The sequence below is a fragment of the Diorhabda sublineata genome, chromosome 7, assembly GCF_026230105.1.
Source record: "Diorhabda sublineata isolate icDioSubl1.1 chromosome 7, icDioSubl1.1, whole genome shotgun sequence".
In the NCBI taxonomy this organism is placed as follows: Eukaryota; Metazoa; Arthropoda; class Insecta; order Coleoptera; family Chrysomelidae; genus Diorhabda; species Diorhabda sublineata.
In genome coordinates, this window is record NC_079480.1 from 921,553 (window position 1) to 933,985 (window position 12,433).

The 12,433-nt window shown below is 29.5% G+C and overlaps 4 protein-coding genes across 6 annotated transcripts; 2 read left to right on the top strand and 2 right to left on the bottom strand.

The window, feature by feature from the left end:
• Positions 1-1,507: 1,507 nt before the first annotated feature.
• Positions 1,508-2,401, top strand: LOC130446475 (RNA-binding protein pno1). The gene is made up of 2 exons (XM_056782751.1): positions 1,508-1,991; positions 2,040-2,401. Exons 1-2 carry the CDS (start codon positions 1,620-1,622, stop codon positions 2,382-2,384), a joined length of 717 nt encoding a protein of 238 aa, XP_056638729.1. The 5' UTR covers positions 1,508-1,619; the 3' UTR covers positions 2,385-2,401.
• A 242-nt stretch (positions 2,402-2,643) lies between these two features.
• Positions 2,644-3,185, bottom strand: LOC130446617 (vesicle transport through interaction with t-SNAREs homolog 1B). The gene has a single exon (XM_056782984.1). It carries the CDS (start codon positions 3,092-3,094, stop codon positions 2,744-2,746), a length of 351 nt encoding a protein of 116 aa, XP_056638962.1. The 5' UTR covers positions 3,095-3,185; the 3' UTR covers positions 2,644-2,743.
• Positions 3,186-3,416: 231 nt separating this feature from the next.
• On the top strand, positions 3,417-9,657 carry LOC130446451 (integrator complex subunit 8). Its single transcript, XM_056782722.1, has 12 exons — positions 3,417-3,636; positions 3,688-3,879; positions 3,933-4,149; positions 4,201-4,645; positions 5,046-5,276; positions 6,173-6,410; positions 6,465-6,647; positions 6,700-6,915; positions 7,448-7,690; positions 7,742-7,970; positions 8,936-9,054; positions 9,183-9,657. The coding sequence occupies exons 1-12, from the start codon at positions 3,519-3,521 to the stop codon at positions 9,632-9,634; spliced, it is 2,883 nt and encodes a 960-aa protein (XP_056638700.1). The 5' UTR covers positions 3,417-3,518; the 3' UTR covers positions 9,635-9,657.
• On the bottom strand, positions 4,174-11,934 carry LOC130446452 (dehydrogenase/reductase SDR family member 4). Of its 3 annotated transcripts, none has more exons than XR_008910154.1 (6): positions 11,506-11,904; positions 11,204-11,449; positions 10,908-11,149; positions 10,412-10,855; positions 8,418-10,176; positions 4,174-4,387 (listed from the first exon to the last, which is right to left on the bottom strand). XR_008910154.1 is itself a non-coding variant. In XM_056782723.1 (4 exons), exons 1-4 carry the CDS (start codon positions 11,671-11,673, stop codon positions 10,741-10,743), a joined length of 771 nt encoding a protein of 256 aa, XP_056638701.1. In that variant the 5' UTR covers positions 11,674-11,934; the 3' UTR covers positions 9,650-10,740. The 3 variants fall into 3 exon arrangements, 1 of the variants encoding a protein (XP_056638701.1); XR_008910153.1 differs by having other exon boundaries at positions 10,241-10,855; XM_056782723.1 differs by lacking the exon at positions 4,174-4,387 and having other exon boundaries at positions 9,650-10,855; positions 11,506-11,934.
• Between the last annotated feature and the right edge of the window lie 499 nt (positions 11,935-12,433).

Below are 12,433 nucleotides of genomic sequence, written 5' to 3' on the forward strand. Positions count from 1 at the left end.
TCACAATATTTTCCAATTTTACGTAAAAAATTTATGAACGTCTGGTTTTATAATGTTTTATAGTTTAATTTTAATTACAACTGATAATATTAAATACATTAAATGCGTTCTAATGAGGATAACGTTATCATCAAGATAAATTATTTGAATATGCAGATTTCCAAACTAACTATAGATAACATGACTATTTGCATAGTAATGTTACGTCAAACTTGAACGAAACGTAACGTGAGGATTTTAAAACAGTAGCGTGCATTAAGATATTTTTAAACAATAACATAACGTATAAAAAATAATATTCAAATCTAGTCATTTTTTTTTTTCGAAAATATATTCAAATATTGTATATTTATTGGATTCAATTGTAACAAAATTAAAAACCACGGCATCTACATTTTCAATTTTGAATCTGAAATGTCATTTATGTTTGACTCAGGAAACTGTATTATCGGCGTAGATATATATGTGTAGAGGTGTGATTTTCACATATTACAAATAACTACTCAAACGAGTTTTTTGTTACTATATCCATGGGATAGGAAAACCGTGAACAAAATACATGTTCATCATTTTGTAATTTTTCTCTTGATTAAATCCTACGCGACTTTTCTCTCTCGCACACATTAAAGAGTCGCTTCTGTATTGAAATCTTTTTTGTACACCACTGTTTCTAGTGAAGATTAGTAAAGGACAACTATACTACGTAGTATATTGAAACTCCATAGAGACAACGTTACTTATCCCAACAGCAAATATTAAGCCAATTTATTTATTTAATCTCTTTAACAAAACACAATAGGCCACTCTTACAGGATTATATGGAAATTCCTTTCTCACCACCCCCGTAACGTAGTTCATGACCGCTTTCTGTAACTTTTCGAAGCAGATGTGACCTTTATAGCGTAATTAGAACGCTGATTCTACATCGTCGAATAAGACAGCTCAATAAAATATTGATGGAAAATAACTGCAGAATCATTGAATAATGAGGTGCTCTACTAATTTTCATCCTTTACCCTATAGGTGTTAAGATAAGCCGGCGATTTACAATAAAGTTTATTTTCGTGTCACATTATAACTTTTCATCAGGATCTTTTCCAAATTGTGGCATTTTTTTCTGAAGTTTGATTTAGATATTATCGAGATCCAATAATAAGAATTGGTCATTTTCAGTCGTGTTTATTAAATTTGCTCGGCATGTCCATAAATGTGAAAATTTGATATCAAACAAAGGGAAGAATAATTATGAAAGTTTGAAGTGACCTTATTCGATACAATATGTGAAACAAATAGGGTTTTGGATATGAAATATAAAAATATGTGTATATTATCACAGAAAAATTTATATTTTTAATAATAAATATTAGTAGAACAAACAGTATATTACTAGCAATACATCATAATGTATATGTTGTTGTCTACTTACTGCACATTTAATATTTGAATAGCTAAATAGCTTTGTCATATTAGTCCACATAAAAGAAGTTTGAAATTTGATACCTTGACAGGTCTTTTATAATGTGAGGTTACTTGGTGAACACATGTAAATATTTGGAAATCAAACAATTTCAACAATTCTCATCAAGTTAAAGTCTTCAGTATCGATTCATACCAATAAAATGGCGGAAATTAATATAGATACAGACAATTTTGAACCAAAGAAGGCTAAAAAAAGAACAGCTACAACAGGAGAAGATATGGAAGTAGAGATAATTAATGGCATAGAAGGAAGTAACAAAGTTAGACCGCCAAGAAAGAAAAAAACGAGGTCTCTATCTTTTTCCGAAACAAAAGATAACATGAGAAAGATTCCAGTACCATCTCACAGATATTCTCCACTGAAAGAAAACTGGTTAAAAATATTCACGCCTATAGTGGAACATCTTCAACTTCAGATTAGGTTTAATCTTAAAACTAGAAATGTTGAGATCAAGACCTGCAAAGAAACTCAAGATATCGCAAATTTACAAAAAGCCGCAGATTTTGTAAAGGTAATTGAATCAATAAAATTGATAATTTGAATAACATCTAAATTCCAGGCATTCATTTATGGTTTTGAAGTAGAAGATGCTCTCGCACTTATTCGTCTTGATGATCTTTTTGTTGAAACTTTTGAAATTAAAGATGTAAAAACTTTAAAAGGGGATCATCAATCTAGAGCTATAGGAAGATTAGCTGGAAAAGGAGGAAGGACGAAATTTACAATAGAAAACGTCACAAAAACTAGGATTGTTTTAGCTGATAGTAAAATACACATTTTGGGTAGCTTTCAAAATATTGCTTTAGCTAGGAGGGCCATATGTAATCTGATACTTGGTTCACCGCCTTCTAAAGTATATGGACAGTTACGAAATGTTGCATCTAGAGTTTCTGAAAGATTGTGATTAAATTATTTGAATTGTCCTGTTGTTTTATTGATATTTGTATTTTGTACTCCAATATTATTAAAAATAAAATTGTGCTGATAATAACTGGTGAGTTAAAAAAAGTTTTTCCCAAGGAAAATCGTACTAGAATCTATATTATTCCCAATTTCCATAAAGTTCTTAAATACATTAGGAAACATCAAATTTTCTATCTTCAAGACAGAAACTGGAGAATTCATTAGTTAGATATGGAATTAAAAAAATATTAACATGGTCATTAAAAATAAGTTTATTGCTACTTTTATGTAGATTATTTTTACTGTACAAGAATATATTTTAATTGTTTAAATTTATGTAACCCTGTATAAAAAATAAGATTAATGTTGCCTTAAAAATTTCAAGTAACATATAGCTGCTAATATTGCTATTTCCAATATGATAATTCCAATAAGTAACAATTTATTATATACAACATTTCTGCCCATTTTTTGTAACGTCCGTCTGGCACTGGTTAATTGTTCGTTAGCGTCTTCTAGTCTATTTTTTGAACGTAATAGTGATTGTCTTTGAGAATCCAATTCTGAAACTACTTCATTGCCGATAGTTTCAGTTTCGATAGCGATTTGTGTCGATCTCGCTAAACTTTCACTTGTTCTTTCAAGAGCTGCTGTACCTTGAAATAAAATTTGTCGATTTTGTTCTTCAAAATCATCATCTCGACCGTACATATTTTCTACGAAAAATATACAATTTATTAAATAATAAAAACAAATTTATGAGGGGCGAAATCTTAATGACACAATAATAAATATATTTATCTTTTTCTTCTTTTTATAATTTTGAACTTTTACAAAATGACTAACCAGTAAGGATATTCATTAAAATTTTAATCCTCAATATGAGAATCACTTATTTTTGGTAGTAGTTTACCCTATTTCAAGAATGCTTATTTTGATTCTTAGTCACGGATGAGTTCTTAAAAATCATATATTTATAAGAATTGATAAATTTATGTGGATTCCGATTCACAAAAGACAAGACCAAAATAAAATTCGTGAAGAAGTATAATGTTTGGTTATGCTTAAATTTTGATTTATGTAAATAATTTATTGTAATATATGTGAATTCTGATTTTATTTATTTATTATTATCATGGAGGTAGAATTATTAAGACCCGGAAGCATCCCCATTTCCCCAGAAACCATTTTATGGTTTGAATTTTTATTAGATCCCGATTTATTACTAAAACATTTAAAAAAGTTATCAGCAGGTAAAACTTGTGGTTATCTCCATTATATTTTTGATTAATCATTTGCTTTAGATCCTCCACCTTCGGAGCTTATAACAAAGTTCTATGACGTTATATCAGAGACACTTAGAAATAATCCCGATACAGAAAACGGGGAGATACTTAATGTAGAAACAAATATCACTAAAACGAAACCTCCAGCTAAAACAACTGCATTAAAAATTTTGTCTTTAAAAGTAGGAGCTTTCTTAAAATGGAACTTAGGTATAAGTTACTTTTGGATCTGTTAATTTTGTACATATAACATTAATTTTTAGTTCAAATTAGGAATCTCCCATTTAAAACTCAAATTAGTTTACTGCAAGATTTAATGTATTTTACTAATGACAAAAAGACTGTAGAAATTCCAAATGTTGAAGAAGAAGATGTGAAAACAGCTTCCCCACCTTATCTTTTTGCACTTTTATTGTTCCACCGATGGTTATTAAGTACCTCAATGCATAGAATCACTTCTAATTGGCAAATAAGATACGGGTAAGTAAAAAAAAAACGACATTATTTTTGTTTTAAGATTATTATTTTTAGTATAAACGATATATCAATGGCAGATGAATCAATTATCTGCTGTCCTGAAAACATAAACAAAACTGTAAACTTTCTAACCGAAGCTCTAGATTGGGAAATAATTCCTTCTCTCTTAACATTCGATTGCTTCAAGTTACCCACAGAATCTAACGACTGCATCGAATTCGACTGGAGCAAAAGTGAAGAACTGAAAAAAAACGAATTTTGTACCCAAATAAACTACGATTTGGGCGTATTTTTCTTTTATAGGGAACAATATGATTTGGCAAAAAAACATTTCTCTGAATGTTTGAATTTGTTCGCCGATATACCTAAAATTAACGGTTTTTATGATGTTGATAAGCAAATGATTGATGTTTATATCAAGGCTTGTCACGGATCCGCCGATATTCAAAAAGGAAACTTATTAGAACAGCTAAATTCTTCAATAGTCAATCAATATATGGTGAGTGAACTTTTTAAATATTACTTTCAAAATATTCCTTATATGTTTTGAGTTTTCAAAAATTTTCATATGTATAAGAATAAATTTGAATTCTGATGAAGTTAATTGGAATTTTTGTAACCAAGATAAACTATTTACCTTAGGTGTATCAAACGGTGTAATTATGAGTATTTGTATAGTGAGTGTTGAAAATATTCAGATACCCATAGATTTTTTTAGTTTTAAGTAATTTTCGATGAAATGAATTGGAATTTTTGTAACCAAGTTAAATTATTTACCTTAGCTCACTGAAGATGATAAATTAGATATCGAAACGTGTGTCAAACAGTATAATTTTGTTTTTGTACAGTAAAAGCAGTAAATAGTGTGTTCATAATTGATACTTTGTGTAATATTATAGGGAATAACGAATATCCTTCAACAAGATAATGTTAAGAAAGAAATACCGTTGATGCATAGAATCAATTTGGAATTAAATATACAGGGAGCTCTATCCAGTGGAGTTTTTACTGTAGCTAGAGATTTGATTCAAAAAATTAAAGCACTTAATATTATTAGATGCGTTTTGGATAGGAAACCATTGTATCAATATACCTTATCGTTGTTTAAAAATACAGATACCTTATTATGGGTAAGTCATTTTATTCTTAAGATACTGCAATGTTGTAGCATTAATATTTAAACTTTGTAAAGGCATTTTTTTAATGCTAGGGTGGTCCTTAGAATAGTTTAAATAATGTTTGGTTTTTTTACAAAAAATTTGGTTTTTTATTATGGTGTTTCATAATCCATATTTATGGTCCAGGAGCTGTATTCTTATCTCTTGTTGATTCAAAATACTCTAGAATTTTGATATTCTTCATTTTTTAAGTTAATATTCACAAAAAGCAAGTTTTTTGCTAATTTTTTGTATTATTAACCTCAAATCTTGTGTGTGCACTAATATTTCAAGTATTTTTTGGATGTTTTACAAAAAAATTGGGTTTTTATCTTGGAATTTCATATCTGGTGTTTCATAATCCAAATTTATAGTCCAGGAGCTGTATTTTTATCTCTTGTTGATTCAAAATACTATAGAATTTTGATATTGTCTGTTTTTTGATTTAAGATTCACAAAAAGCAGTTTTTTATGCTAATTTATTGTATTATTAGTATTATTAACATCGACTCTTGTATCTCCATTTATTTTTCACAACAAAATTGTTTTTTTTTTGATGGTGTTTTACCTTCTAATTAATCTATTCATCACAAATTTAACACTCCTGCTTCATTTTGATATCGATACATGTACCAAATGAGAAGCCCTGATATAATTATCGTTTAGTGGTGATTATTGATACAATTTCTACGGGTAACTTATTAAATTTAAGAAAACCACCTTTAACTATATATTTTCATTGCATGGAGTTACTAGGACTCAAATTATTAGTATATATTTAACTAAGATGTGAATTAATGATCTATCAGTAGATTAAAATAACTGAAATTTAGTTTGAATTAATAGGGAAGTTTTAATATCAATTTTAGGCCATTCAGTGTACTTGGAAATCATTTTCTTTTGCCGATAAACAGGCTATAAAAATGTTTCTTCTCGAGGAGATCATTAAAGGAGATATACCGGATTTATTACCAAAAGTACAATCGAATAAAGAAATATCCGAAGTATTCGACAAATTCGATTTAGCTTATATACAAAATTCAGAAGTTAATTTCGACATACCAGAAAATTTAATCAAATCCGAAGCACTGGAAACAAATAAAAGAAGTAAATATATTAAATTTGATATATTTTTTATTTTTTTAATTTTTTTTTATTTAGGAAAACCGAAATTGGAAATGAGGCAATTAGAAAAGCAATTAATTGTTACAAATGATCACGTTGAAATAAAAGAAATTTTAGTAAAAATAGCAATGATGAATTTAGGGAGTACTGTATGGTCGATAAACCCCCAATGGGAACTACCGATTCCTTTACAAAGCGTTATAAAATCTTTACCTAGGGGTTAGTCGAATGAATATTTAAAAAATTTATTTAAAACATGATATTTTTGTAGGTTTCGTCCAGGATTTTTCATATGTGATTTTAGCTAAATCGAAAGAACAATTGTTGAGTAAAAACTTCAACTTATCCTTGGAATTTTTGGTAATATTAGAAAAAGAATTGCAGGCTTCGAAATGTAACGTTTCCAAATTATTCAAACTGGTCAGTTGGGAAATTCTATTAGTACAAATCGCTCAAATACTAGATCAATGGCCAGTTAATTCAATCGGTAAGTTGAAATTTTTTCCTACGACCACACTTTTACCTAAGAAAGTAGCTTTCACACATCAACTAAAAAATAACAAAATATACGTGTATTGACATGCTTCTTTTTCTTCTGTTATACATGGTCCTGTACGATACAGGAAATACAATATGAATCTGGCTGGGCGCCGAAAGGCAAAAGGTCAAATTTAAGAAGACTGATGAAGTAGACAATATGATTTTTTGAGGTTATATTAGTGTTTACAATAAAAATTGAAAGTTTGTCATGATTTGTGCTTAAGATAATTTTAACGTTAAAATTAAGTGTTTTGGGGTAATGTATAAAATAGTTGAATGAAAATTTATTCTCCTTAGTGAAGAAAAACATTCATGACTGTTTTGATTTGACTAATAGGTGTGATATTGTTTGACTGTCTTTTCTAAAAAATACGTTTTTTTTTGAAGAAAGTAGTGTACACAACTCGTTGGAAAGTGTATTTCACACTATTTTTCACAATTAAACATTTTCAATAGGGTTAAATCAACTTTTTTTTTAGATAAAGCCGCTTTAGCAGATGCCTGCGAGGTTTGTCTACAGACCACCGATTCAGTACTACCCCGAAGTGAAGTCGTGGAACAGTGCGTTATCTGTTTACTAAATTTAGGCCGTTGGGAATTTTTAACGAATCTGGAAAAAAAATGGACCACCTTCGAAATACCATCTGCAGTAGCTTTGGCTTGCCAAGAATTAACCAAACAAAAATCTATGAAGAAATTATCGAAAAATCTATGGGATTTAGGTAAAATTAATTGAATACAATCATCATTTATTATTTGGGAATATTTTGTAGTTTTACCAATGTTTGTGTCAACTTCGCAATCAAAAAGGAACAATTCCGGCTTCAATGATAATTTCAATGTTAAAACTAACGTTGTGGCGGTATTTTTCAAATTAAAGGATACTTGGTGTTTGACTGCCGTTATATCTATGTTAACGAAAATGTTTAATATCATAAAAGATGAAAACGGTTTGGAATTACAGACCGAATATTGTAATTTGTGGCCTGCAACCGTAAGCAAGTAAGTAATTAAAAAAATCTACTAGAATTTAATTTTATTTAATTTGATTTATCAAAATTCCAGTATTTTAAATTTCTTTGTTCTAGCTCTGAACCTTGTCGAAAGCTTTTTCAACATGTGAGAAATTATTAAGCTTAGAAGCTTTATATACATTATCTATTGTTTAGTTAATATTTTCAAAATTATTTTATTTTGAAGATTTGACCTACTAAATTTTGTTATTTTTGTATTATTTATGTTTAATACTGTGTTAAGAACCTTTTTGACAAGTTTTTTAAAACCTATTTGATTATTAGATTTCTATTTATGTGTTATAGGGTTTGATTATTTTTTTTTTTATTACTAGATTTCAAAAATTGAATTTTAATCTCAAAATATGTCGAAAGTTTGGTTAACGTCCTAAACTTTGAATATTTTAGTGATAAACATTATAAAAGCTTCTATTACCTTTTCGAAATCAATTGTTGGACTGTAGTAGGTCTTTTCGAAAACCAAATTCGTCTTGAAGTATCTTTTATAATCTTTTTTTGGGTTTGAGGTATTAGAAAAATTATTAGATCTTGAGGATATCAGTGTTACATCTTGTCAGAGGCTTTGGTAGCATCTAGGAAACCAAATGTGACTGTAATAGTTGTTTTAGAAAACCACATTTGTCCTGAAGTATCTTTTACAACTTTCTGTAAATTTCATTCTCAAAACTTGTTAAAAAGTTGGCTGAAATACCACAAAAATTACTGGACTTTGGAAGATTTTAGTGTCAAAACCTAGTCAGAGGCTTTGGTAACATCTAAAAAAACAAATTTGACATTAGTAGTTCTTTTTTAAAACCAAATTGATGCTGATGTATTATTTACACTTTTTTCATCCTTCTTGAAAATTGAACTTGCTTCTCAAAACTTTTGTTAGTATTTTTAAAAATATAACATGTTGTAACAAAAAAGTTGATCTTAAAATATAATTTTTAGCTCTAGCTCTTATAACGTAATGGCAATAAGTGAAATTTTAATGGAACTTGTTATGCACGCCTTGAAACATTATCCAAATAATGTTGCTTGGTTGAGATTAATGGGTGATATTAATTTTGGTAAGTTGCACAATTCATATGTAGTTTTCTCAACTACTACACTGTATATATTGAAAAAAACATCCATTGTACTCTAAATTAAAACCAAGTTTCACAATAAACAATATAAAAATTGATTTTATTTTCAGCAAACGGTCACTACCAAGTTTCTTTAAACTACTATTTGAAATCTTTACTTATATTCCACGATTACTTCAATATTCCAATTAGAAATGACGATCACGTGTTTAGAAGAATGATAAAATGTTGTATGACACTTGGAGCGAATACTCAAGCTGCCGTATTATGTCAATTTTTGGAAGAGACCGATTACATGTTGGCATTTAGGATTTTATCCGAACCTAAAACTTGCAACGACGCCGTAGACGCTTATTACCACTGTTTTTGGGACACCAGTATTTTGGAATACCTGATTTCAATACATAATAAAAAAGGTGAATTTCAGAGAAGGAAAATCGCCATTCAAGTTATCGGTATGCTGGAATTGAATTCGAATAATAACGAAGAGATACAAAGGGAGGCTAGTAATTTGAGGAAGAGTACGTTTTTAAGAGCTATGTGTAAGCAATATGTGTTTTAATTAATAAATATTTTTAAGTTTAATGTTGATTTTACTGTATTTTGAAGAAAAACATCCATTTTGTTTTCTACAGAATCAACAACACTCTGAAATCTGTCTATGTCCTCACTTTTGTTTTTACTCAATTTACTCCATAGTAGGTCGTTTTTCCATACTGTAGAGAAAAGGATACTATATCAGAACCATAGTAGGTAGTTTTCGATACCATAGAGGAAAAGAAACTGTATCAGAACCAACAACCATCAAAGACAACACTCAGAAATCTGTCTCCATGTCCTCACTATTATTTTTACTCAATTTTGTCCATAGTAGGTCGTTTTTCCATACTTTAGAGAAAATGGTACTATATTAGAAGCATAATAGGTAGTTTTCCATACCGTAGAGGAAGGGATATTATATCAGAACCAACCGTAGAGGAAACGATTTACTATTGTTGTTACTTAAATTTCTTCATCTCTTATTCTTCCCTTTTTTTCCATTATATTTTCTTCCTCTATTATTCGTTTTTGTTCTTAATTTTGTTATTAAACTGCTTTTAAGATCTACAAAATAGTTTTTAATAAAATTATGGTTCAAAACTTTCTTTTATATTGTTATCAGTGCAACCTATAGGGGAGGGTTTGATGGTATGATTTTGGCCAACATATTTGCTTTCCTCTGTCTATAGTTTATATGGTTGGAGAAAATTTGTAATTGAACTGTTCATTTCAAGATACAAATTCATTTTTAAAAATGGTCCTTCGAAAACCGATTACAACCAACAACGAAGCAACTTACAACAGTTTTCTAACTTCAACAATATCTTTCAACATTGCTTCATTCCTTCTCTTCTCGCTCTTCCTCTTTTTTTCACTTTCTGTGCTGTTTTTTAGCAATATTTTTTAACATTGTTTCATTCCTTCTCTTCTCAGTATTCCTATTTTCTTTTTTCTTGAATTCTCATCCATTAATGTTTGTCCAAACTTATGTTTATCTTCCTTACAGTACATTGGTCCTTATAAAGGTTCTATTTATATCCTTATTTTCGTTTTTTATAGAAATCTATTGGGATTTATTAGTTAAAAATATATTTCCCACAAAAACTACAATGAAAATCGAAAAATAAATTATAATCTTGAGCTCATTCCACCGGCTATAATCATATTTTCTCCTGTAACATAAGATCCGTCATCTGAAGCCAAATATGCTACTATTCCAGAAATATCTCGTGGTTTACCAACTCTAAAAAATTCAATATCGGATATTGATTATATTAACATTTTTATTATTTTACCTTCCCATTGGAATCATTGGTACAGCTATTTTTACCATTTCTTCATTAGATGTAATCGGTTCTGCGAATTTAGTCTCAATTAAACCAGGAGCTACACTATTTACCGTTATGTTTTCTCTAGCTAACTGAACTGCTGCGGCTTTTGTAAGCCCCAGTAACGCAGTTTTACTCACACTGTAAGCTCCTAAGAATTCCGAAGGATGAAAACCAGCAATTGAAGATATAAAAATAATCCTTCCGGCCTAAATAAAATAAAAATAATGAAAAAAAAAACAAACAGTTATTCGATTTATTACTTTACTCTTTCTTAGTAGAGGCAAGGCTTCTTTGGCTAATAAAAATGAAGATTTGACATTAACATCGAATATTTTATCCCAATGATCTTCAGTACAATCTAGTACTCCTCCTACCGTAGTACTTACGGCTGCGTTGGAAACTAAAATATCAAGACCTCCGATTTTAGTAGCTTCATCGAAAAGTTTTTTTCTGTCCTCTGCTTTAGCTACGTGACAAACTAAACCACGTACATCTAAACCTTCATTCTGGAAAATTTATATTTTTGATCGAATATTTAAATGGAGGCGGTACAAAGTCCTACCTTTAGAGATTTCGTCGCCTTATCAACATTATTTTGTTTTCTACTACTTATTATAACTTTTGCTCCTTCTTGGGCTAATCTCTGTGCAATGGCAAATCCAATTCCATCGGTAGAAGCGGTCACAATGGCAATTCTTCCAGTTAAACGTTTCAAAGGTGCATATGACATGATGGAAAAAATTAAATATTCCGAAGATTAGTTAATGTATTCGTTCACATTATCACAATCGCGTATGAAAGTTCAAGGAGAAATTTAATCGTTAGAAATGATTCTGCGTAATTTTATAGGTACCGAACTAAGGTCATTTGTATTGGTACTAATATTTTTATTCTTCATAAAAATATTAGTACCGATAATAAAATCAAGTATAAAAGTTCCATATATGTAATACTCCAATATGGACAGTTGGTATGGGAAAAAAAAAGTCCCTGTGCTACAGTGCCGACAACATTAATTTTCTCTCGTTCAGAACATTTTATCTATACTGCGCATGCTTAAGAATGCTCAGAACCGAGCTGAAACAACTTCCGCTTATAGAAACTGTCCATGTGCACAGGGGCGGCCCAGGAATATAAATATTTTCATAAAAATAAATCTAATCAAGTTATCATTATTATACTGAAAAAAAAGAGTAGCAAATCTTCTACTTTTATGAAAAAAAATAGAGTAAAACAGGTTATAGTTATTTTTACACTCTCCGGTATAATTCATTTAAATAACTAGTTTCTGGGATGTTACCAAATTGGAATCTCTAAGAACGTATATTTCCTAGTATATCGAATATTTTTACCTCGTTATCCTGCATTATCATAAATTCGAGAGGTTCGTGGGTTTTTTTTGTTGTCTGGATGAAGACATTATTCCTGTGAAGGTTTGGCCTTGATATAGGGCAGATTCCTCTGCAAGGCTGGAGTTGAGGTAGAGCTAT

Bases quoted from the DNA above. Each gene is read 5' to 3' on its own strand.
- LOC130446475 (XM_056782751.1), top strand. From the start codon at position 1,620: ATGGCGGAAATTAATATAGATACAGACAATTTTGAACCAAAGAAGGCT. The intron at 1,992-2,039 runs GTAATTGAATCA...TCTAAATTCCAG, and splicing joins AAGCCGCAGATTTTGTAAAG to GCATTCATTTATGGTTTTGA.
- LOC130446617 (XM_056782984.1), bottom strand. From the start codon at position 3,094: ATGTACGGTCGAGATGATGATTTTGAAGAACAAAATCGACAAATTTTA.
- LOC130446451 (XM_056782722.1), top strand. From the start codon at position 3,519: ATGGAGGTAGAATTATTAAGACCCGGAAGCATCCCCATTTCCCCAGAA. The intron at 3,880-3,932 runs GTATAAGTTACT...ATTAATTTTTAG, and splicing joins TTTCTTAAAATGGAACTTAG to TTCAAATTAGGAATCTCCCA. The intron at 6,916-7,447 runs GTAAGTTGAAAT...CTTTTTTTTTAG, and splicing joins ATGGCCAGTTAATTCAATCG to ATAAAGCCGCTTTAGCAGAT.
- LOC130446452 (XM_056782723.1), bottom strand. From the start codon at position 11,673: ATGTCATATGCACCTTTGAAACGTTTAACTGGAAGAATTGCCATTGTG. The intron at 11,150-11,203 runs GTAATAAATCGA...TATTTTATTTAG, and splicing joins CTCTACTAAGAAAGAGTAAA to GCCGGAAGGATTATTTTTAT. The intron at 10,856-10,907 runs GTAAAATAATAA...TGAATTTTTTAG, and splicing joins CCAATGATTCCAATGGGAAG to AGTTGGTAAACCACGAGATA.